The 26,358-nt window shown below is 40.6% G+C and overlaps 1 protein-coding gene across 6 annotated transcripts in view; it reads left to right on the top strand.

Moving 5' to 3' along the window:
• LOC136857082 (uncharacterized) overlaps positions 1-26,358 on the top strand; it is a 138,921-nt gene that overhangs the window by 41,410 nt on the left and 71,153 nt on the right. For all 6 annotated transcript variants that reach the window (XR_011017532.1, XR_011017531.1, XR_010858507.2 and 3 more), the window contains exon 2: positions 23,143-23,288. Coding sequence is in view for 1 of the 6 variants with exons in the window: in XM_067135465.2 (XP_066991566.2) it covers positions 23,143-23,288 (146 nt within the window). In the remaining 5 variants the exon portion in view is untranslated. The remainder of the gene's footprint in view (positions 1-23,142; positions 23,289-26,358) is intronic.

Genomic DNA, 26,358 nt, shown 5'->3' with positions numbered 1-26,358 from the left:
ACATACTGTACGTTTAGAATAAAAGAATAACAATATATTTCATTGTTATTTAGATCTAGTACGAGAAATACCGAGCTCGATAGCTTAAGTGCGGCCAGTATCCAGTATTCGGGAGATAGTAGGTTCGAACCCCACTGTCGGCAGCCCTGAAGATGGTTTTCCGTGGTTTCCCATTTTCACACCAGGAAAATGCTGGGGCTGTACCTTAATTAAAGCCACGGCCGCTTCCTTCCCACTCCTAGCCCTTCCCTGTCCCATCGTCGCCATAAGACCTATCTGTGTCGGTGCGACGTAAAGCAACTAGCAAAAGAAAAAAATAATAATAAAGAGAGAGAGAAATAAGAAATAAATAGATTATCGTAGAAGTAACCTTAAACAATATTCTTGTAAATGAGTTCAATCCGCCTGTCCTTCATTTCAGCAAATATATCTGTTACTCTCGTCTTGAAGTCAGACGTCTTGCTAAAATGCCACAGCAGTTCCTTCTCTATAGCTAGAGTCCCCAAGTTAGACGATCTCTGGTTGATCATCGAATTCCTTAAATAGCTTTTAATTCGTTTCAAGGCACTCAGCGCGTTCACTACAGACTGACGTTAACGGAATAGGCAGCATCAAGTTAAGCAGTTTTGTTTTCGTATGCACCCTCTGGAGTTCATTATTAAGAAGGTAAGCCAATAGTTGCTGGGGTTATAATACCGTAACTATTATTGGCGTGCAAGAAAATGCATCTACTTGAAGGGTTTTGATGCTGTCACGCATTTACAAGGTTTGCTATACTTCGTATTTGAAAATCATTATTTTATTTTTAGACTGTCTTATAATAAAGTAAATTCAAATTAATTACATTAAAAGCCTGTCTGAGATGGCAGCCAATAAGAGCACCTTTATAACCGAGATCCTAATACTAGCCAATGAGCGCGAGAAGAGACGCTGGTGTGTCTACTGGGCGGAGAAATCTCGCTATAGGAAAGTCATAGTTGCACAGTCAGCACCTACAGATAGAGTTAGTGTTGCTCTATCTGAAAGGTTTGAAAATCAGAGGGAACCATACACAGAATGAACAGAAGATGAACTGCGTCTACCTTCGCCTACGTGCTTCGTGTAAGTGACGTGAGACGAAAATAAGTAAAGCGATTAATACAATAATGTCACGAATATGGAAATAAGTAATGTTCTAAGAAATAATTGAATTAGACAATATTTCGTTCACAAAATGTTAAGGGTACACGCTGTCTACCCTGTCTCCCCTGACACTACGCCCCTGTATATCACCCTGCCTTGAATAGCTGCTGTGGTTATATTTGGCTGAGAGAAGAAACCTTCACTCTATTTCCCTGTCCACAATGTCCTTCGTACAGACACGCCAAGTTATATCAGAATGGATCTTAAATACTTGTCATCCCTTAGTATACCTACAAGGTCAGAAACCTCTTCCCTGCTGAGCTTCCCAATTTACCACACGAGCGGTTACAAAAACTCATTCATACCTGCAGCCATATGCTCCAGGAATTCCCTTCGAGCTGTAATTAGAGACACACATAGTAGAAAAGTATTTTTTTAAATGTGTTATAAATGGTACATAGACTTAAGAAATTATTATTTAATGTTTTCTTTATAGTAACTCTCAGAAATATACCTTTTGTTTATAACTATTATTTAATTTTATAATTAATTGTATGTAATTAGGAATCTTAAAACTCTGTAGTTTGTACAATGTAGCACATATAATATGGTTTAGCATAACAGCAGGCTTCATAGCCTGATCCACGCCATATAAAATAAATCAATAAATAAAAATAGATCATGGTGGTGCCAAAAAGCACAAAATATATAAATGCTCTCAGTTCTATGACAGCATCACATCTAAAAATGAGTTTCTTTCGAACGAGAGAGAAGCGTCTCTCAAAAAGTAAACGCTATTCAACTTAATGTATATAATCGTATAATTAAATAAAGGATGTATGAACATAAAGAAATAAATGAACTGGATTAAAGCCACTATATATATATTTTATATATATATATTTATTTAATAATAAAGCCAAGCTTTCAGCCAAATTGCATTGGCCTTCATCAGGGCATGTGAAGTTTTGCCTCCGACAGTGAGCAAAGAAATTCTCCGAAGGAACGTGGAAGTCATGCCCGTACTACCCACGGCCTACCTCACTAACTGGACTCAAGGATCGTGGCGCTGTGCTGTGGTGGTTGGGAGGGAAGTTACTGAGATTCACCGCCCTCTGTCGACAGTTTGAGTGCATCTCGCTGTGCCATGGTGGTGTTATGCATGTATTTCTGCAGTACAGGTCTCCATGCATTTACAGGCGCGATGACTTTCACCTGGTCAAAGAGTATTTCATGGTCTGTACTGTAGAAATGTTCTGCTATGGCAGACTGGCTTATAGCGTTCTCCGTGGAGGATGAAAGAGCGACATTCTTTACCGACGCCTGTAAAAGACTTCTATGCTCGTCTTGTGAGGGAAGCCATAGATAGAGATAGAGCTGCGCCCAAATAACATCAACAGGGAAGACGGCTTCAAGATCAAATACTATCTGCGCACTTTTTAGCGATAGATTTACACTCTAGTGCTGAATCGGTCGACTTCGGTTATCTTCGAGATTCGTATTGGCAACCTATGAAACACAAACTAAGAATCGCTTATCATCGCTGTGCGACATCTGGCGTACAATTTAAGTACTCGTACTGTTGTTTTTTACACAGCAAAGCCAAACTATAGAATTCATGCTAGGAACACGTTTCGCATCGGGAAATATTATATAGTATTATATAGGTGTGTGTGTGACACAGTTGTTGGCGTTAAGACAATAAAGGTTTAGAACATTCATATCGATCGATCATATTATCGATTCAATTCAGATTTCATTTCCATTCAGTTGGCAGTATTTACCGGAACCGGCAGTGCTCCCTTTTTACTCCTCACCCAAGACCATCTACAATAATATCAGACCTTAATACAAAAACAACATGGCCGACGCATCGGTTCCATGTAAACACGCCTGTGATACATAAACATAACCTTTTGATTATCGTACTGAATTGCTAAGCTGTCAATAATAATGAACAGAAACTCTACTTTGGGTAATAGACCAACACTATCTAGAAATAGCCTCTGTTTAGCTAAGCAATATGTGGATAATTCAAAATATACGGTACATATTTTGTTTGAACTAGTATGGTAAAGGAAATAGGTAATATAGGATTGCATTCTAAAATAACAGTCCTGGGGGAATATTTGATACGTTTCAATTCAGTCAATTAATTAATAACTCACCTATGATCTGAATTTAGGGCTGTCAACCAAGTGGCAGATTACGTATCAATTGTCTACTTAGTACTTTCTTAAGTGATTTCAAAGAAATTGGAAATTTATCGAATTGGTGTAGATATAGTAGGGAGCACCCTTGGTAAATTATTCCAGACTGTAATTCTTCTTCCTACAAATCAATACTTGTTTTAGAAATACATTTATTTGAATGACCTTTCTATTACCATATGTTTTAAGTAGGCCTATAATAGCCTACTTCGTTCAAGAATTTTTTTTGAAACATAACCTTGTCGCGAATTTCAATTCTCTCATAACAATGATTCTGATAGGGCCTAACGATCCACCAAACTGCTACATCTGTTCACTTTAGAGAATCTATAGGAGAATGAACTTGAAATTCTCTGGTAGCATATTTATTTTCGTTTAAAGCACTTTAACACCCACATCGTTGGTAACGTAAATACGTACTATAAGGGACAGTATATCAATTGATACCTTGTCCTCTCATTTAACGAGGAGAATATAATCTCCATTCACAGATAAATAAATAGCTTTATCACTTTTTATAACCTCACTTTTAAAATCCTCAAAAGGTATAGTAATTGAGAAATGTACTAGGATTGGCACCAACACAGAGTTTTGGTCTTATCCAGAAAGAAACAGCTCATCAACTACACGGAACACATCCTCTCTATTGACAAATTTATCGTCGAATGTTTTAATGCACCGTAATAAATTACTTGTAACTACGAAATCGTCACGATGCATTAAGTACACTTGATCTGAATGCGAGTGCATCTCCTGTAATATGAATTACATCCAGGCATAGAATACGATCGACACGTCCTTTTTTTATATCAAAATAGTTTTTAAAACCATATTTTTTTTAAAAAAACATGACTACACTAACGTTTCCTAATCAATCCAAACCAACAGAAAGAAATAAACAGATGCTTCGCACATGCTCATGTTTACATTTGAAAAAACCGATCGGGCCGCCATTTTAGCTAATATCGATAGCTGCATTAAGGTCTGATATATTGTAGTTGGTCTTGCCTCATCGAGTACAAAAATCTATCACTAAAAAGTGCGCGTACAGTACATGGAGACCTGTACTGCAGAAATACATGCATAACACCACCATGGCACAGCGGGACGCACCCAAAATGTCGACAGAGGGCGGTTAATCAGTAACTTCCCTTCCAACCACCACAGCACAGCGCCACGATCCTTGAGTCCAGTTAGTGAGGTAGGCCGTGGATAGTACGGGCATGACTTCCACATTCCTTCGGAGAATTTCTTTGCTCACTGTCGGAGGCAAAACTTCACATGCCCTGATGAAGGCCAATGCAATTTGGCTGAAAGCTTGGCTTTATTATTAAATAAATAAATATATATAGTGGCTTTAATCCAGTTCAATTATTTCTTTATGTTAATACAATGAACCACGAAAAACTACGTTCATTAATTAAAAGGATGTATGAATTGTAGTATGGTAACCCTATTCACACGTAGGCTGAGAGGACCTTGAAGCAGTTTTAAATCCAGGTAATAATAATAATAATAATAATAATAATAATAATAATAATAATAATAATAATAATAATAACACAGCAATAACAAACGTAAATCAAATCATCTGTAGTACGTGAAACCGAAACACGCACAAAAGAAATACTGACCACTTCAATGTTATAATTCTCGTTATTATTTAAATAAAAACTCCCTCCGTGGATCAATGGTAGAATGTCAGCCTCCGAATCCCAAGATAGCGGGTTCATTCCCGGCAGAGGAAGTCTGATTTTTAAGGGTGGAATAAAGGGCATTCCACACTCCATCTCGTAAGACGTTAACTTGTAAATGATCTCTGGTGACACATTTTCTATCGATCCGAAAAAGAAAACTCAGCCACAGATCGAACAAAAGAGATTCGCCTTACTCTGCCATCTTGTGGAATAAAACGCAACGTTGAAATTAATGAGCAGTCAGTCAGCCTAGATGGCGTCGAATTAAAAATGCCTGCAGACGATACCTGAGGGCATATTATTATTATTATTGTTATTATTATTATTATTATTATTATTATTATTATTATTATTATTATTATTATTATTATTATTATTCCGAGGATTCTGTGGAACGCAGAGGCATGAATGGGTGAATAAAGAAAAGATGAAAGATTATTTTAAAACTTAAGAAAGTTGTGATTATATTTCTTCCTTTGATCTTTTGTTACTTTTCAAATTTTAAACATTACACTTTGCTAAGTAAATAACAATTAATCAGGTACAAAGTCTAGCTCGTGAGCTTGAGTAGAAGAATCAACACATTTTAACAACATGAGCTTGAGGCTCCCTAGTTACTAATTTAACAAGAGCACTACTGCTCCCTTTAACCAACACTCAAGGGGATCGAGTTCCAAAATTTACAATAGTAGAAAAAGAGCGTCCTTACTCCACATAATTATTCTCTTATTCTCCAAAATTTACAGGTTTAGACCTCTTAAAGAGACATCCTACATTTAACAAAAAGCAACAGGATACACTACGGTTACTGCTCAACAGTCAGATGTTAACTTTAACAGGGGTAACACGTACCAATCCTACATGGTCTTTGTTGAAAAAGAAAAGGTTCAGTTACTGGCCGAAAGTCAAAGTGTTAGGAGGCGAACTCTTGTACTCCTCAAAATACACTTGAAAAATACTTAAACCCCTATTTGGGCTGGTGGCCCTAAGTTAGAGAGGCTAAGCCTATACTACGGAGGTGACCAGATGAAGAGAATTTTTTAAGTTACAAAATTATGAGATCAGTTTAAGTTTTACAAAAACCTAGTCACGTTAGTATCAAGCTGAAGGGGAATAAAAGAGGGTACCACTCTTTATTTCTTTAGTTAGACTAGATTCCTCAGACTTATTTGAAATTTAGTTTAATGAATCATTTTGAAACCTTCCTCTTGAACTAGCTTTCAGAGACTATTACATGGTTAGGGAAAATCTGCCATTACCTTGAGCTGGTGGGCCTTCCGGAGACGGACGAGGCAGCCCCCCTGCCGCCACTAAACCACTTGACTGGAGCGATCACCAAGACAGGGTGACCCGAACGGTCCCAGCTTTTATAGTGGAGAGAAAGGTCCCAGATTTATCTGGGCCAAAAGCCTGATACAACCCCAATTTTCATTGGTCAATCAAATAAAAATCAAAAACCCTGATTGGTTACTTAAATAAATGTACAAAATTTCCTTTTGGCTACAATTTCAAGCTGGCGGGAAGAGATAGAAGCGCTGATAACCTTAGAACACCAAAAACAAACTATAAACAATTCAGTTTAGGAAACCTTAACACAAAATTTACTTTTTTTTTTTTTGCTATGGGCTTTACGTCGCACCGACACAGATAGGTCTTATGGTGACGATGGGATAGGAAAGTCCTAGGAGTTGGAAGGAAGCGGCCGTGGCCTTAATTAAGGTACAGCCCCAGCATTTGCCTGGTGTGAAAATGGGAAACCACGGAAAACCATCTTCAGGGCCGCCGATAGTGGGATTCGAACCTACTATCTCCCGGATGCAAGCTCACAGCCGCGCACCTCTCGCGCACGGCCAACTCGCCCGGTACAAAATTACTTTGAAAACTAATTGTTCATCCTCACCTCAGACGGCGCACATAAGTTGATAGTAGCGACATCTGTCCATAAATTATCAAACTTCTTCTTCCATATACAGTTTAATGTCCAAGTTACAGATGGCCTTCTCAAAGCCGCCTAATTTAAATCCACGGGGCGGGTGTACCTCCGGTACAAATTACAGTATTATTATTATTATTATTATTATTATTATTATTATTATTATTATTATTATTATTATTATTATTATTATTATTATTATTATTTAAAACTAATAATAACAAAGTACATTTTCTTTGGTAAGTGAAAGCGAATCATATTCCCAGGTTGAGATGCAGCTGTGATTCACTCGGTAACAAACTCCACTCACGGCCGTCTTACAACTGGCGTGGCGAGAGGACTCACGGCATGAAGAGCTATTGACGCAGGCTCGTGGAAAAACAAGGGCGAAAGCCACCAGTGGCCACTTTTGACTACGCTGATATACACAAATCCGAGATAAAATTAAGTATGATATAAACTTTTGAAGTGTGCAGAAAAAGTTATGTGGTACGGTGTTTTTATTTATATAAATTTCCGAAAAGAAAAAAAAAATATCATGGAACCAAGGTATACGAGTCAAAATTCTGAGTGAACAACATCGCAATCATTTTAAATATAATTGGTTTAGAGGTAAAAGTCACTAAGTGCACATTTGGCTGAAGTTAAGTAATACGTGGTCTCAGAGCAAAAACTATTATTTTCCTGTCTCATGAAGAGGTCATCAACTGCAGAGGAAGGCTCCATCCCATTGTTTTAGAGGAAATCGCCAACTGCATTTCTGGTTCAATTATGGCCAGAAAAAAAGGCCATTTATCTTAGGACCATGAAAATGTCACTTAGGGTCGTATTCAAGAAAAAGACTTTCTGGCAATGTCAACTTGGTACCCACCAAAGTCACCATTTTCCTAATCATAGTCGAGACTTTGCGGAAAGTAAACTCTGGCCGAGACTTTGCTTCCAAGTCACCAGTGGCCTGTACTTTGACTTCACAAAGTCGACTGTAGAAGATAATACAATGGTGGACATTCAAAACATAACCCAGATCTTGAAGATGTCCAGGAGATTATCCAAGCGGCACATACTCATCGTCGAGTTATACGACATGCGCAAAACTCGACTGAGATGCACAGGAATAGCGAATTCAAAATTAGGTACAGAATCGATAAACGAACTGTATTAGACGTATTCGCGATGTTCAAAGATTTACTGTATGTATGTATGTATGTCCAACCCTTGTCCCGTTTCTTTATGGTGTCTGGTATGAAGTGAGATGAATCTTCGTACCGAGGTTTTTTACGACCGAATGTCCTTCCTGACGTCAGCCTCATCAGAGGAGTTAATGAGAGTGGCGGTGATTATTGTTTTAAGAGGAAGTACATCTAGGGGCAACCATCCTCTATTAGCACTAATCAGAGAGGAGAACATGGAATTGATTGGACATTTCGATAAATGAAGGTATCGACCAGATAAAGACAAGGGCAACGAAAGGCGTGAACATGAAAGATTCCCGTGGCCTTGAATCGTCGGGGTCGGAAAAGAACAAGAGTTCACCAAGGAGTTAAAGAAATGAATGACCTGACAATGAGAGTAGGAAGGGAGAGGGCGAAACCCGGTGCCGGCACATAGCCTACTCCTGTCGAATAGCACCAAGGTGTTAACTCAAGTCTTTATGTTACCATCCGATGGACGAATCACCATCAACATCGTCATATGCCTTCACTCCATATGACCACTGCGGAGAGGTTTAGACTTTAATCCAGGCTTTTGGCACACAATCTAGTGATTGGAAATTGTATACCACTACCTCCCCCACTCTGCCGGCCAACATTCTGGTGGTGAACATTTTGTAGAGCTACGGGACTCGAACCGGTTAACGATGGTGTCAGACCATATGGACTTGACGCCTTAGTCATTATTAATAAGTCAGTGTTATAGTTATAGACCTAATTTATTTGGGGGGCTGGTGTTTGAAGATGTGTTATTGACAGAAATTCAAATAGGATTACCGGTACTAATTCCTCCAATGATGTAACTGCTAATTGCTTTAAGATAGTATGCCACGGGTGTGAATTACTAGACTTATTAATTTATTATAACACTTTTACACGTAATTGACTGAGGTTATGCTAAATTAATAAGCGCAGTGTTCTAGTTATGGGCCTAATTTATTTTGTTTGTTATAGGCGATTTTCAACTAGTTTTTGCAGACGTACGAAGTGTAAGTCAGTCAACAGTCAGCATAATAATGAGAGGGGTATCTCTACTGATTGCCAGGGAAAAGACTTCAGTTTATAAAGTTTTCACAAGCTAAAAATCTCTTTCTTTTCGTTCATGGTGTAGCAAATATTCATGCAAAATTACGATCAGAAATAACTAAAACTGCTTGAGAGAAGCTGCCGTTCTTTCGTTTTCCGTTATTTTTACGGACATTATCACTGCCAGCCTCAAATACAGTTTATAAAATCTCGACTTTACAAACTCTGCTACAGCCAAAGTCGTCTTTGGAGAAAATAGCGTCTATGAAACAGCCTCAGAGCAAAGTTAGACTTTCCTATCAAAGTAGACTTTGTAAAATATCCACTCAAAGTCTTATTCTTAAATACGACCCTTAGTGAGTTGTACCTCTAACCCAACGATATATTCTAAAGAAATTACCTGAACTTATGCTGGATTTAGAATGTTAAGCCAGTGGTATTTCTTGTAATATTTTCTTTCCGTGGATTTGCTCGCTGTTGTTGATGTGGAATTATGTTTTAACTGTACTTAATAATCACACTACTGTAAGTGGTTATTGCCACCGGGATGTTGTATTTGTTAATAATAACATACTTCCTCCTATCCATTCCCACCTCCAGTGCATATTGACGAGGCGAGTAGATTACTGATAACGGCAAAGCATTGCGACCTTGCGACAAACATTAACTTAATGGGAAATTAATTGGAATCATTGATGCTCACAACACTCGGAGAACCAGTTCTTTACCTTGCTACTAAATACGGAAGGTAACAGAGTCGATTTCGTGGTAAGAATTATCTAACTCCTGAATTAACACTTTTATTTTTCGGAAGATATATCCTTATCGGTTGTTTATCAAACTACTGAGTCAGTGGGAGCGGAATATCATACACACAGTAGATCATTAGCTAAATATTATATAAATTTAAGATTTACGCCTCGATTACAATCAAGAAGGGAATATTAACTTTCCAATGGATCAATGCCATCAAAATGAACCGTAACGTTGTAGCAGTCCGAAGCGTTTCCGACAGAAGCTAAGAAAACAGCTGCCGCCACTGCCCGAATGGGGAGAGTATTGAGAAATAACAGGCACCACGGGGTCTGGAGTAGCATTGCAGAACTTATCCAAAAATCTGAGAGATTTGAAGTCAATTAAGAAGTGCACTGTATCTCTACCGAAGGATCCAGTAAACGTGCAGACATTGTTCCGATCGACAGGAAGAGAAACACCGACTTTGTTATTGATCCAACAATAAGGTTTGAGAGCAACAGTTCAGATTCTAAAAGGAAGAGACCCTGCGAACCCTGTTTTAAAATATCCCATACCCGCCAGTTGCTGGGAGGCAATTGGGCTGCTCTTCGCGATGTAGAAGCATCTGTCACGAAATGTTAGTTCATTTCTTCCTTCGTTTTCGCATCTCTTTTTCGTTTTCAACACATATCTGTTCAGATGTTTTACTTAATTCAGTAAATCACCATCCATTCAGTATACGGGGTTATTCACCTAAGATGTTACACGGAAATAACTTTTAAACCATTCAAGATATCGGCATTCTGTTTTCATATTCGTAAATGATACCCAGGGTCTTGTAAAATAATGTGCTACGTATTCTCATGGGGTGATTAGTAACCGAGATATTGATACTAACTCCATATTTTTAAATAGAAAGACACAAATTTATACAGCTGGTCTAAAAGTTCAACTGCGTACAAGTTTAAATAGGTGAGTATTTTTAAAATCGGACAGTTAGTTTTTGAGATATCAATAAGAACAGAATGCGCTGTTTTGCATGCCGCATCAGACAGCGTGAAGTCGGGCAAGGACATATTGACGCGCAAGCAGGTTCTTGGGTGTGATTCCAGCCACAGAATGGATACCAAGAATGTAAGCATGTCGCATACATGTGATAGGTTTGCGAAGTGTGTATGACAGGCGAACTCTTGACAGGACAGGGAGGTGTGATTTTTTAAAAGGAATAAAATAATTACTTTGACTTCAAACAGACATAACGAAAGCTATAATTGTCACTGGCTCGAGTTGTACATACTACTGTTTGAATTGACAAATAAACATAACACAGGATACCGAAAGAGCTCCTTCTAGAAAAGAAAATAAATAATGTCCGAATAATCCCCCTTCCCCGTTGTGTGTTCGCCAGTCATACAATAACGTTCCACACTCAGGGTATGTTACGGTACATCACATAATGTGTACGATAGTTAACAGTACATGCTTGATATCCGTTCTGTGACTGGAATCAATGCCAGGAAACAGCTTGCGTGCCAATACGTCCTTGGCCGACCGTACGCTGTCTGATGCGGCACGCTAAAGCCCAAATGCGTTCTTATTGATATCTCAAAACGTAACTGTCCGATTTTGAAAATACTTAGATATTTGAACTTGTACGCAGTTGAACTTTCAGGCTAACTGCATGCATTTCTGCCGTTCTATTTAAAAATATGGAGTTAGTATCAATATCTCGGTTATTGATCACTCCATGAGAATAAGTAGCACATTTTTTTACAAGACTCTGGGTACCATTTACGAATATGAAAACAGAATGCCGGTATCTTTAATGGTTTAGAAGTTATTTCCGAGTAACATCTTAGGTGAATGAATAACCCTGTATACGAAGAAAAATAAAGTATTCCTGCTCGTGGATAGCTGTACAACAGGGGGAATTCCTGAATTAAAAATATGTAAGCTGATTTTATCTTATAAGCTTACTGTACGAAAATGTGAATGGCATTGGTACCCCTTGTTCTAGGGGAGCTATTCCATGTGGATTTTCCCTCTACACTTAGTTTTAGACGTAGGAAAAACTATGGTTTCCGAACCCTACTTGGGCCGGTGAGCGTTACAAAAACATGACAGTATACAGCGCAAACAGTCATGTAAAAAACATTTCAAAAAATTATGGTGCTAAGAAGTGTAAAAAATGTCTTTCTGTCGTAAAATGTCACGACATTATTATTCTTCCCGCATTGTGGCAGAGTCTGTTTCCTGGTACATCCGTCTCCATTTGACTCGATCCAAGGCATCCTCAAGGGTGTCTCCCACATACTCCATGTCCTCCCTGATACGATCAATCCACCGCTTGTTGGGTCTACCACCGCGGTCTTCGTCCGCCAGGGTCAAGGCGCATGGCTGCCATTGCCACCGAGCTGTCTTTGCTGTGTGCCACGTGTCCATACCATCTAAGCCTGGTTTACCGCAGTTTCGTCCCAATTGGCGCAACTCCCATCCTTCGTCGTTGTTAAGGGCATGGTTAAATCGCGTTAGTCCAAGACACCGCCGGACCATTCGCATTTCCATCACGTGCAGAATCTGCCCGTGCTTTGCTGTTGCTGGCCAACATTCTGATGCATAGAGGGTGACCGGGCACACCAGAGTTCTGTAAACCTTCGACTTAAGACGTAACGGCATCCGTTGATCACACAACACCTCAGTCATTAGGGCGCCACTCCATCCACGTGGTGTTTAAAGGTGCACGAACTTCCGGAACACTGTCGCCGTCACTGCCGAGGTACTTGAAGTGTTCCACTTTCTCCACCAATGTTGATAGTTCAATCGGTTTGGCATCCACATTCTATTTATTCCGTCTTCTTGGTTTTTCAGGCGAAGTCCGAATTGGTTGAGCCGACCATTCTCGCGTTATGCGTTTGCCAAGAAGACGTCGTCGGCATAGAGGAGCGTTCATGGATGAGATGACTGGTCAGATGTTACTGTGTCCATCCAGAGAAGGAACAGTAAGGGCGAAAGCGCAGATCCTTGATGTACTCAGACAGTGATGGGGAAAGGAGGAAATGTACAATACAGCAAACGTTGGATCGACTGGACATATGCTTCAGGGACACTGTTTGATCGTAGGACATGCCAAATGTTACGACATATGGACAATAAATAGCTTCAAAATTATCGAAAACAAATTTGAGTAAATAGAGCGGCCTGTCAGAACTCCTAAAAGTCAAAATCACCAATGTCGAGCTACAAAATTCTTATGGAAAGTGTGTCAACGGTAAGGCAGCCCAGTATTATGAGGAGGGTTCCTCGCTGCTAGAGCCCCTAACGAGAGCATCTACTGCCCTGGAGGTTAAAAAAAGATTTGGAATTCATCGTTATGTATATATGTAAATTTGTTCAGAATGTCAAAGGTACAATTTCAAACATAAACCGACTAAGTATTTTATTTTGTCGATACCTGTGATGCGGTAGGTAATCACTTGCGGTCGTGACCCTACACAGCCCCGTTTGATTTTTTAAAACCAATGTAACAATATTCATGTTATGAATATTTAATTTTCACTACCACACTGTACTCGAAAGAATCTGTCAAGGTATTAAGTCGTGTTCAGTACATTTAGTACAGTACGTACCGAAGATGTTAAGTACATACAGAATGAAAATGTCCATCAGAAAGGACACCAGTAGTATCCAAACCCACAAACTTCCGACTTCGCATCGGATGCTCTATCCCATTGAGCTATGGTGGCTTTCATCATGTTTGTTCAGTTGGAAACGATCTAAGCTACAGGACTGGTACTACTGCCATCACAACTGTAGAGATCAATCAAGTCGCCTGTTATGGCCCATTTCAATGGATATTTGATTTTCACGACCGCATTGTACACTAAGAAGGTTGCGGGATCGGGTCTCACTGCTGTCCAGTTGGCCATTTTTGTTCTGTACATCTCTTCGATATGTAGGTGTTATATGGAATAAACGCAACTAAATACGTTGAAAGTATTTCGATTATGCATTTTAAATATTTTAATTGATACTTTTGAAGAAAAAGAACCTGGAAAGACTGGCATATAATATATTTGCGCTTCAGGGAAAATGGAAAACCCGTTCCCGCTGGCAGAGAGTATTGCTCAAAGAGCTGCAGGAAGGAAGAAAGAAACATAACACCAGCTGAAACTCACGATAGAACACTTTGTACAAATAAAGTTGCGGAGAAGGAAAGTCCTGAAACGACTGCTAAACCACCGAACATATCAGCCGAAGAACAACAGAGAACGAGCCAAAAGTTGAAAAACCTCTCACGAGAAAGTTTTTTTTTTTTTTTTTGCAATTTGTTTTACGTCACACTGACACAGATAGCTCTTATGGTGACGATGGGATAAGAAAGGTCTAGGAATGTGAAGGAAGCGGCCGTGGCCTTGATTAAGGTACAGCCCCAGCATTTGCCTGATCTGAAATGGGAAACCACGGAAAACCATCTTCAGCGCTGCCGACAGTGGGGTTCGAACCCACTATATCCCGGATGCAAGCTTACAGCTGTGTAAACGCAAAGAAAAGGGTGTAAGCCAAAGTCGAGGAAAGGCCGGTAGCTTGTATACTCATACCCCATAGGTGGCTCTATTATTATTATTATTATTATTATTATTATTATTATTATTATTATTATTATTATTATTATTATTATTATTATACAATTCGCTGGGGCCATCAAGGACCACGTTAAGTCTTGTTGCATTTGACACTGAACTTGGCCTTCTTTATTGCCCAAATGTCCCCCATTCTTTGTGAATGGACCTGCTTAGGTTCCTCTGTCCAGGGGGCACCGTGTCTTCTCTTCGGTTGCTCGTCTCGGTTTAGCCCGTTCGTCAATGTTTTCTTGAGGAAGCGATCTCTGTTAAGGGCGTCTTCAGCTGAGATGTGTATCATTTGCAGGTCTTCTTTGGTATTTATAAACCAGGGAATTGTGGTTTTGGGGTTTGAATCAAAAAGGAGAAAGATATCTTTAGTTAACTTTCTTCCGTCCATTCTTTTCAGATGACCGTAAAATCTTGCCCGTCTTTTTTGGATTGTGTCGGTAATTTTCTCTATTTTGCTAGACTTCCTCGTTGGATCTCTTTTGATGGATTCCATTTCTGTACTTTGATCCCGAGATTCCTCTCACAATTTTGCGCTCTTTTTTCTCTAGTTCTTCAAGGAGTCCTTTGTTGGCATTTAGAGATAGGGTTTCGGCTGCATATAAAACTACTGGCTTCAGAACTGTTTCATAGTGAATCATCTTGGTGTTTTAGGAAAGGCATTTTTGTTGTAGATTGTGCGGGATGTTTGATAGGCTATTTCCAGTTTGCGTACTCGTTCCTGAAGTGCTTCTTTGTCCAGACCATTTTCCATGATGATCTCGCCCAGGTATTTGAATTTGTCTACTCGGGTGATGTCCTCGTATTTCGTACGGAGTTTTGGTGGGGCCTCTTTGATATTAGTCATTACTTCTGTTTTGTCAAACAATACAAGCAGACCAGTTTGTTCGGCAATTTCCTTTAACATTTCAATTTGAGCTCTAGCGGTTTCTACGTCATTTGAGAGAACGGCAATATCATCGGCAAATGCTAAGCAGTCTGTTGTGATCCCCTTGGATGTGGTTTCTATTCTTAGTGGACTGTAGTTGGTTTCCTGTAATCTCACCCGCCAGGTTCTGATGATCTTTTCAAGAACGTAGTTGAAGAGTATCAGGGATAGCCCATCACTTGTCGGACTCCTGTTTTGATGTCAAAGGAATGCGAGAGACATCCGTGGAACTTCACCTTGGATTTTGTATCGGTCAGGGTAGCTCTAATTAATGCCATGAGTTTCAGATCAACTCCAAGTTCAGTTAAGATGTTTAGCAGGACTTCCCTGTCAATGGAGTCGTACGCTTTCTTGAAGTCCACAAAGACAGACACATACTGCCTGGACCTTAGTGTACAATATCTGATGATCGTTTTCAGATTTTGGACTGTTCGGCTGTTGAGCGACTTTTTCTGAACCCTCCTTGGTATTCACCTATTTGATGTTCGACTTGTGCTTCCAAACGCTCCAGGATGGCAAGTGATAGAATTTTGTAAGTCACGGGTAGCGAAGATATTCCTCTGTAGTTGTTGATGTTCTTCATGCTTTCTTTTTTGTGTAATGGATGGATCAAAGCTATTTTCCAATCTTCGGGTAGGGTCTTCTTGCTCCAAATTTCTTCTATTTGCTTTTGCAAGATATCAAGCGATTCCTCTGGGACATATTTCCGTAGTTCTACTACCAGTGAGTCTTCCTCCGGCGCTTTGTTGTTTTTGAGACGGGCAATGTAGCGCTTGATTTCATCTCTGTCGGGTGGTCTGGAATCTGGATACCTGAGTAAGGGTTCCTTGGTCTCAATGGGGCTTTGCGGTTTAGAGCAATTAAGTAAATTCTTGAAGTAGTCTGCCAGAATGCTACATTTTTTTTTTCATTTGACGTCGCCAGTGTGCCTTCCTTTCGCTCAAAGCATAGAGATTGTGGTTTATAGCCAGTGAATTTGTGTTTGAAGCCTATGTAGTACTCTCTGCTTTCATTCTTCCTAAAGTGTTGGTCTATCTTTTAAATGAGAGATTTTTCGTATTTACGTTTCTCAGTTCTGAACACCCTGGCTGCTTGGGCACGTTGGGTTTTGTAGGTTTCCCAATCAGTTTCTGATTTTGTAGAGTAGTACTGTTTCCACACATTGAGTCTTTCTTTGGGTACTGATTCGCAGGTATCATTCCACTAGGCATGCCGTTTTGCTTCTCTTGATTTCTGCAACGTCAAAGGCAGCCTCAACAAGGAGACTTTTGGTGTTGTTAAAGTCACAGCCATTTGGTCTAGCCCTCTCCTGGAACTCCTCGACCCTATGCCGAAGTGTATCGTTGTAGAAGCGTGTGATCTGTTTGGTTTTCTTCCTTGTGTTTGCAGGAATTGGTTTGAATTTGATCAGAGACATATAGTGATCTGAGGCCAAGAGTTTGGACGGGAGATCGCTAATTCATCTGCTTTCTGGGTAGATGGCGAAATTGGGTCGACATGACCTGCAGGTTGTGATTTTTGCAAATGGACACCAGTCTTTTGCCGTTGGGATTGGTTCTTTTGTGAGCAGGGTAATTTCCGATAACTTTCTTGTACTTCTGTTAACGACCTAGTTGGGCACTGAAGTCACCCAAAAGAAGCTTGACATGGTGTTTGGGAATTTTGTTTAATTTTGTCCAGTAGGTCCCAGAAATTATCAAATTCGTCTGGATCAGACTTGTTCTTATCGTTTGCAGGAGCATGTGCGTTAACTAGGGCGTAGGTTTTGTTCGCGCATTTAATTGTTAGTATAGACAATCTGCCACTCACAGGTTCGAAAGTAGCAACCGATTTAAGGATCCTGGTTCTAGCAGCAAACGCGGTTCCAAGGACCCCCAAAGTTTTGTAAATGTGGTCGCTCTCTTGCTCTGAAGAGGAAACTTTCAAGATACGGTATTCCTTAATGTGAGGAATTCGGTCCAAAAAATATTTTTTCAGAATATGTTAATAAATAACGAAATTATTAAGACAGTTATTATTGTATTCTACCTTGTATTCTCTTCACAACTATAAGATAATAATAATGTTATTTGTTTTTACATCCCACTAACTACTTTTACAGTTTTCGGAGACGCCGAGGTGCCGGAATGTAGTCCCGCAGGAATTCGTTTACGTGCCAGTAAATCTACCGTCCCGAGCTAGCTAGGATCGAACCTGCCAAGTTGGGGTCAAAACCGTCTGCGCCACTCAGCACGGCACAACTGTAAGAAATTAAGGTCGTACCATTAATAGATTTTTCATAATATTTCTGCAAAAAGATGACTGTCGGAGAAATATAATATACTATAGGCTATTCAAAACGTAATTATAATGAAGACTATTGAAGAAAGGGAGCTGGTATTGTGGAGTTTCTTTTCTGTCAGACTTCACATGGAATGTCTGATAACGTCCTTAGGCCTGCGAAATTCGCGATGTATGTGATAATGTTTGGGAGAAATACTGTCCCGCAGCACAATTCTTTGAAATGCACAATATTGGACGTTACATTTAAAAAAATAATGGCGTGTGAACTCCGGAGAGGCCGGGTGCAGGTATTTCGAGTTGACGCCTTATAGGCGACCTGCGCCTGTGTGAGTATGGGGGCCTACCTGAGATTAATTATAATTGTGAAGACGGCACACAAACACCCATCCCCTGAGCCAGAGGACTTAACTAATGGAAGTTAAGATCCCCGATCCCGCTGGGAATCGAACCCGATAAACCTTGAACAAAAGGTGGTGGTGGTGATAATTGTTTTAAGAGGAAGTATAAGTAGGCAATCATCCTTTAAATAACACTAATCAGAGAGAAAAAATGGAAGGGATCCGACACTTCGAAAAATGAAGCTATCAGCCAAAGAAAGACAAGGGCCATGAAGGGCATGAAAATGAAAGAATCCCTAGAATTCGAAAACCTAATACAGTCGGGATCGGAAAAGAACAAGAGTTGATCAAGGGAGGTCGGATAGGATAGAGGTGAAAGTGAGGAGCCTGGTACAAGTAATTGGAAGCAATTCCATAACTCAGCTAAGGGCCCCGTGGTCGCCAACCCACGCTCCAAAGTTCAAAGCCCCTGGGGCTCCTTTTAGTCGCCTCTTAAGACAGGCAGGGATATGGTGGTGGTGGTGGTAGTGGTGGTGGTGATTATTGTTTAAGGAGGAAGTACAACTAGGCAACCACCCTCTATATAACACTCATCAGAGAGAAAAAAGAAACGTATCCGACACTTCGAAAAATGAAGGTATCGGCCAAAGGAAGACAAGGGCCACGAAGAGCGTGAAAATGCTACTCTCTAGGCCTCCATACTAGGGTAGGCCGAAAAAACTCGAATTCTATTTTCCAAGTCGTAATACCGCGGAAAAGTTGCGAATTGGGGAGAATAAAACGGGGCAAAAAAAGAAACAAAATAGGTTCATTTCTTCCGGTCGCGCACGTGCTCTAAAGTTTGCCGAAATTCGGAAAAATGTATATTTTTACGATAATTTTCTAACTTGCTTAACTTGTCAATATTTAAATGTAATAGCTCTAGTCGACTCTTGCTCGAACCAATAATGATTTAGAAAAAAGAATGGTTCAAATCGGTTAAGGTCTTCCGCTCGCGCAACAGCCGTAAAAAATCTAACAAATTCTCGCGCTCGTCGTAACTCGCTCGGGTCAAGGACTCTGACGCTCTACCCACCTACCACTTTCGCCACCACGCCATGCCATTGTTTTGTCAGTCTGCACTTATCCCTCGTGTTTGATGTGTGTTTCATTCGCTCTGCCAGTTACTATTGTGGCTTTTGCATCTACTGTATTTCGATGTTTGTTTTGTGTTCTGACATTTTTGTGTAACTTCGTGACTTGACGGTGGTATATTATGGCTGTACCTCAGAAACAGGACAGGTATTTGATTGCCCTATACTTGCTGCACCTAAAGACTATTCATCAAACAAGCATCCTACTGGCGAGGACGTGTTTCGGTGTTGTTCACAGGAGAGATACCACTTGCCGTTTAAAGTTAATAATAAGAGCGTCAGTTTTTCACACGTTGCCAGTACAGTAGCTAACAAAATAAGTGGTTTGTATCAGAAAGCATCCATCCCAACGGTTACAGATAAGATAATTGTGCAACTTATAAAAGCGTTGCATGATAAATATTACAGCATTCGAAAATCATATACTCGGGATAAGAATAAAGATTCGTTTAAGTAGAAAATCGTCGAGTTTAAGCAAAAATGCTCATTGATTTTTGACGTAGTGGCTTGCAAATGCCCCACTGTTATTAATTGCATTTGTAACAGAACCCGTGATTTTTATTTATTTATTTATTTATTTATTGCTATTTGCTTTACGTCGCACCGACACAGATATGTTTTATGGCGACGATGGGATAGAAAAGGCCTAGGAATTGGAAGGAAGTGGCCGTGGCCTTAATTAAGGTACAGCCCCGGCATTTGCCTGGTATGAAAATGGGAAACCACGGAAAACCATCGTCAGGGCTGCCGACAGTGGGGCTCGAACCCACTATCTCCCGATTACTGGATACTGGCCGCGCTTAAGCGACTGCAGCTATCGAGCTCGATGAACCCCTGATTTATGTACATGCGATATAACTATCAACTGTGTGCAAAATCAAACAAAATACCTGCTATTGAGCTAATATTTGTTTACTTATTACGAACACACGGAATAGGAAAAATTGGAGGGTTGGACATGTCTGAAACAAAGCAACGTATAAAATCATTGGAAAGGAGATCGCGTGACAGCCATTTAACTCTGGATGATGAATCTAAATCTCATCTGGAACCCTCGTGCTCGTATTCAAATGTAAATATTGTTGAAACTGATGATGAAGACCAATATCTTGGTCGCTATCACTACCTTTACCAGAAGGATAACAACTTTAGCTTGTTTGATGAAAAGTCTTTAGGTGCAGCAAGTATAGGGCAATCAAATACCTGTCTTGTGATGAGTTTCTGAGGTACAGCCATAATATACCACCGTTAAGTCACGAAGTTACACAAAAATGTCAGAACACAAAACAAACATCGAAATACAGTAGATGCAAAAGCCACAATAGTAACTGGCAGAGCGAATGAAACACACATCAAACACGAGGGATAAGTGCAGACTGACAAAACAATGGCATGGCGTGGTGGCGAAAGTGGTAGGTGGGCAGAGCGTCGGAGTCTTTTACCCGAGCGAGTTACGACGAGCGCGAGAATTTGTTAGATTTTTTACGGCTGTTGCGCGAGCGGAAGACCTTAACCGATTTGAACCATTCTTTTTTCTAAATCATTATCGGTTCGAGTAAGAGTCGACTAAAGCTATTACATTTAAATATTGACAAGTTAAGCAAGTTAGAAAATTATCGTAAAAATATACATTTTTCCGAATTTCGGCAAATTTAGAGTACGTGCGTGACCGGAAGAAATGGACCTATCTCGTTTCTTTTATTTTTACCCCGTTTTATTCTTCCCTATTCGCAACTTTTCCGCGGTATTACGACTTGGAAATAAGAATTCGAGTTTTTTCGGCCCACCCTACTCCATACGTAATACCGTCGGGGTCGGAAAAGAACAAGAATTGACCAACGGAGGATTTGATAGATGAAAGTGAGGACAGGCAGGGGATACCGTGAGAGTTATTCCACAGCCCCACCCACAGGGGTGTTGAACCAAAGGCAAGCATGCTAACCATTTAAGCTTGGAGCCGGACAAAATTCATGTCCATGTCCTCAGATAGTGCAGCTCTTTTCACGCACGCCCCCAACAGGCGTGATATTGCACGTACCATTTTAACCAAATACCAGCCCTTCTGAAAATGAAAAATGAAAATCCACAGCCTGTTTCCAGTCATGCGACCGGGTCAGGAATGGAATGAATGAAGCCCCATCTAGCGGCCAGGACGGGAATTGTGCCGGCTGCCGAAGCCTGTCGCACTCCTCTGGGGCAATGATTAATGAATGACAGATGAAATGAAATGATAGTGGAGAGTGTTGCTGGAATTAAATATGACAGGAAAAACCGGAGTACCCAGAGAAAAACCTGTCCCGCCTCCGCTTTGTCCAGCATAAATCTCACACGAAGTGACCGGGATTTGAACCACGGAACCCAGCTGTGAGTGGCCGGTGCACTGCCACCTGAGCCACGGAGGCTCTTACCAGCCCTTGTGCAATTCTTAAATTTCTGGTAACCGAGTTCGATAGCTGTAGTCGCTTAACTGCGGCCAGTATCCAGTAATCGGGAGATAGTGGGTTCGAATCCCACTGCCGGCTGCCCTGAAGATGGTTTTCCGTGGTTTCCCATTTTCACACCAAGCAAATGCTGGAGCTGTACCTTAAGGCCACGGCCGCTTCCTTCCCATTCCTAGGCCTTTCCTATCCCATCGTCGCCGTAAGACCTATCTGTGTCGGTGCGACGTAAAGCAAATAGCAAAAAAAAAAAAAAAATTAAAAAAAGTCTGGTAGTATCTGGAATCGAATCCGAATCCCCGAGGACAGCAGATTATAGTGCTAAAGGTTACGCTAACGGAGGCAGACGAACCTTAGATGACGGAACCTTATCGGCCAAAGTTCTAAGACGAAATATTTCCACATTGTGATTTTCGTTGGCGCAGCGACGATGTGTATATACCGGGACTAACATTGTGTAGCACCGAGCGACTTGGCTGCGTAGTGCGTGAGAAGTGGCTATCTCTGAGCTTGCATTCGGGAGTTAGTGGGCCCGATTCCTACCGTCAGCAACCCCACTTTCACATCAAGCAATTACCGCCGAAAATCTTTTATATGGCGATGCAACGTTAAACAGGTAGAAACAAATTTTGTCAACAGTGTTACGCAGTGTTAAAAATGAACCTCGGTGAATATTAAATCACTTTGTATTATTTTCCTCAGTTTAACATAAAGGTCAGTCCCTCGCTTGACAGGAACAGGACCGAGTTGACTACGCGACATGCGCCGTAACTGTGAGCGTCGTCGACAGTCCTCAATATGGTTATCCGTGGTATTCCCATTTTCACACCAGACAAATTTCAGAGCTGTACCTTATTTAGGCAACGGCCGCTATTTTCCCAGCCCTATATCTTCCACCGAAAACCTGTCAGTGTTAATAAACGTTAAACATAAAGAAAGAAGAGATGAGACTTTGAGAAAACTACTGGCACACGGCTGGCAGTTCGATGACAAGCAATCACGCTACCGTACAGAAAAATCAGTGCAGAGCCTCAAGATAAAACTGAACATTTTTGCTTCTAGTATCATGAAATTGTTCAAAAAATAACGTATGGTAATTAACTGTCGAACGCGAATTTGTTTATCACAAAATAACTTACATTTTGTTACCTAAACCACTTATCGTTTGAAAATTATTCCACTATGACAACAAGCATGTTGAATTTGTCACCCTTCACAAATTGTGACACGTTCACAGTGGCAACGAGTTCCTAGCTGAGTCTGGCACTGCTTAGAATTCCTAGTGTCATCCTTCCTTTGGTCAAATATTAATGTGAGGACTATGGATTCTTTCATGTTCTCCTCTCTCCCTTTTATTAGCCAGTATATTTGCCCTCTCTATTTTTTTACCTTGTACTAATGCGGAAACGTCTATCTCCGCCATGAATAGCGATCACTTGTAACTACTATGCTTGTTACAGCTCCAGATGGATGAGCCTGTTGGAGACCTAACCGGAGACCAGCCGCCGAGCTACGAGGAAGCTACTGGTGGTGTTCCACGGTACTCTGCTGTATTCCAGGAGGTTGACAGTGAGGAGGAAAGGACACGGAGCACAAGAGTGGAAAGGTAAATAAAACAAAAACCTAAAAAATATATAGGGATACAATTAGAAAGGGTCAACAATTTGAACTTTGATATAAACTCAGTTTGTGTGAGGTTGTGATAATTTTGTACCACACTGGTTTTGTTTAATAATAATAATAATAATAATAATAATAATAATAATAATAATAATAATAATAATAATAATAATAATAATAATAATGGTTCATGTTTGTGGGTTACTGTAGTCACGTCCTAGTTCGTGAACCATGGGCAACGGCTGAGTGGCCTAGTAAGTGGTCCTGAGAGTCGGGATACCAGTTGCTATGGAATGGGAGTGGGCATCTCGGACATATTCTGAGTCGTGGCCCTCCTTGTGCTCAGGCGGCTAGGACTACACAATTCACCGGTGGTCCATAACCCGTTAGAGGATAGATCCTCACTTGGACTATGTGCAAGTAGGGCAGCATCCTGCTTCATGAATTTACCGAGCTCAGAACACTTTAAGCAAGCCTCGGACCTATGGGAGTAATGGAGTCCCACTCCCATTTGACAGGCGAGGGACTCCTTGGAAACAACTTGGCGAACGAAATGGAATTCGATGGGGAGCTATCAATATTAATGGGGCTTATGGAAGAAAGAAGGTAGAACTTGCTGAGTCAGCAAAGAGGATGCATCTGGATGTGTTAGGAGTAAGTGATATTCGGGTAAGGGGAGATAAGGAGGAAGAGATAGGAGATTATAAAGTGTACTTGACGGGTGTTAGAAAGGGAAGGGCAGAGTCTGGGGTAGGGCTCTTTATCAGGAATACCATTGCACGCAACATAGTTTCTGTTAGGCACGTAAGTGAGCGAATGATGTGGGTAGATTTGTCAGTGGGAGGAATTACGACAAGAATTGTGTCCGTGTATTCACCATGTGAGGGTGCAGATGAGGATGAAGTTGACAAGTTTTATGAAGCATTGAGTGACATCGTGGTCAGGGTCAACAGCAAGGATAGAATAGTGCTAATGGGCGATTTCAATGCGAGAGTTGGGAATAGAACTGAAGGATACGAAAGGGTGATTGGTAAATGTGGGGAAGATATGGAAGCTAATGGGAATGGGAAGCGTTTGCTGGACTTCTGTGCTAGTATGGGTTTAGCTGTTACGAACACATTCTTCAAGCATAAGGCTATTCACCGCTTCACACGGGAGGCTAGGGGTACGAGATCCATAATAGACTATATCTTAACAGACTTTGAATTCAGGAAATCTTTTAGGAATGTACGAGTTTTTCGGGGATTTTTCGATGATACAGACCATTATCTGATCTGTAGTGAACTAAGTATCTCTAGGCCTAGGGTAGAGAAAGTGAAATCTGTCTGCAAACGAATAAGGGTAGAAAATCTCCAGGACGAGGAAATTAGACAGAAGTACATGGATATGATTAGTGAGAAGTTTCGAACAGTAGACGGTAAGCAGGTTCAGGATATAGAAAGTGAATGGGTGGCATACAGGGATGCTGTAGTAGAAACAGCAAGGGAATGCCTAGGAACAACTGTGTGTAAAGATGGGAAAAGGCGAACATCTTAGTGGAATGATGAAGTGAGAGCAGCCTGTAAACGTAAAAAGAAGGCTTATCAGAAATGGCTCCAAACAAGGGCCGAGGCAGACAGGGATTTGTACGTGGATGAAAGAAACAGAGCGAAACAAATAGTTGTTGAATCCAAAAAGAAGTCATGGGAAGATTTTGGTAATAACCTGGAAAGGCTAGGTCAAGCAGCAGGGAAACCTTTCTGGACAGTAATAAAGAATCTTAGGAAGGGAGCGAAAAAGGAAATGAACAGTGTTTTGAGTAATTCAGGTGAACTCATAACAGATCCCAGGGAATCACTGGAGAGGTGGAGGGAATATTTTGAACATCTTCTCAATGTAAAAGGGAATCATCATGGTGGTGTTGCAAACAGTCAAGCTCATGGGGAGGAGGAAAATGATGTTGGTGAAATTATGCTTGAGGAAGTGGAAAGGATAGTAAATAAATTCCATTGTCATAAGGCAGCAGGAATAGATGAAATTAGACCTGAAATGGTGAAGTATAGTGGGAAGGCAGGGATGAAATGGCTTCATAGACTAGTCAAATTAGCGTGGAGTGTTGGTAAGGTACCTTCAGATTGGACAAAAGCAGTAATTGCACCTATCTATAAGCAAGGGAACAGGAAGGATTGCAACAGCTATCGAGGTATCTCATTGATTAGTATACCAGGCAAAGTATTCACAGGCATCTTGGAAGGGAGGGTGCGTTCAGTCGTTGCGAGGAAGTTGGATGAATACCAGTGTGGTTTCAGACCACAGAGAGGCTGTCAGGATCATATTTTCAGTATGCGCCAGGTAATTGAAAAATGCTACGAGAGGAATAGGCAGTTGTGTTTATGTTTCGTAGATCTAGAGAAAGCATATGACAGGTACCGAGGGAAAAGATGTTCGCTATACTGGGGGACTATGGAATTAAAGGTAGATTATTAAAATCAATCAAAGGCATTTATGTTGACAATTGGGCTTCAGTGAGAATTGATGGTAGAATGAGTTCTTGGTTCAGGGTACTTACAGGAGTTAGACAAGGCTGTAATCTTTCACCTTTGCTGTTTGTAGTTTACATGGATCATATGCTGAAAGGTATAAAATGGCAGGGAGGGATTCAGTTAGGTGGAAATGTAGTAAGCAGCCTGGCCTATGCTGACGACTTGGTCTTAATGGCAGACTGTGCCGAAAGCCTGCAGTCTAACGTCTTGGAACTTGAAAATAGGTGCAATGAGTATGGTATGAAAATTAGCCTCTCGAAGACTAAATTGATGTCATTAGGTAAGAAATCCAATAGAATTGAATGTGAGATTGGTGATACAAAGCTAGAACAGGTCGATAATTTCAAGTATTTAGGTTGTGTGTTTTCCCAGGATGGTAATATAGTAAGTGAGATTGAATCAAGGTGTAGTAAAGCTAATGCAGTGAGCTCGCAGTTGCGATCAGCAGTATTCTGTAAGAAGGAAGTCAGTTCCCAGACGAAACTATCTTTACATCGGTCTGTTTTCAGACCAACTTTGCTTTATGGGAGCGAA

This window comes from Anabrus simplex, chromosome 1, assembly GCF_040414725.1.
Source record: "Anabrus simplex isolate iqAnaSimp1 chromosome 1, ASM4041472v1, whole genome shotgun sequence".
Taxonomy (NCBI): domain Eukaryota; kingdom Metazoa; phylum Arthropoda; class Insecta; order Orthoptera; family Tettigoniidae; genus Anabrus; species Anabrus simplex.
Note: the sequence above shows the minus strand (reverse complement) of the source record. Positions and strands in the feature narration are given on the sequence as shown.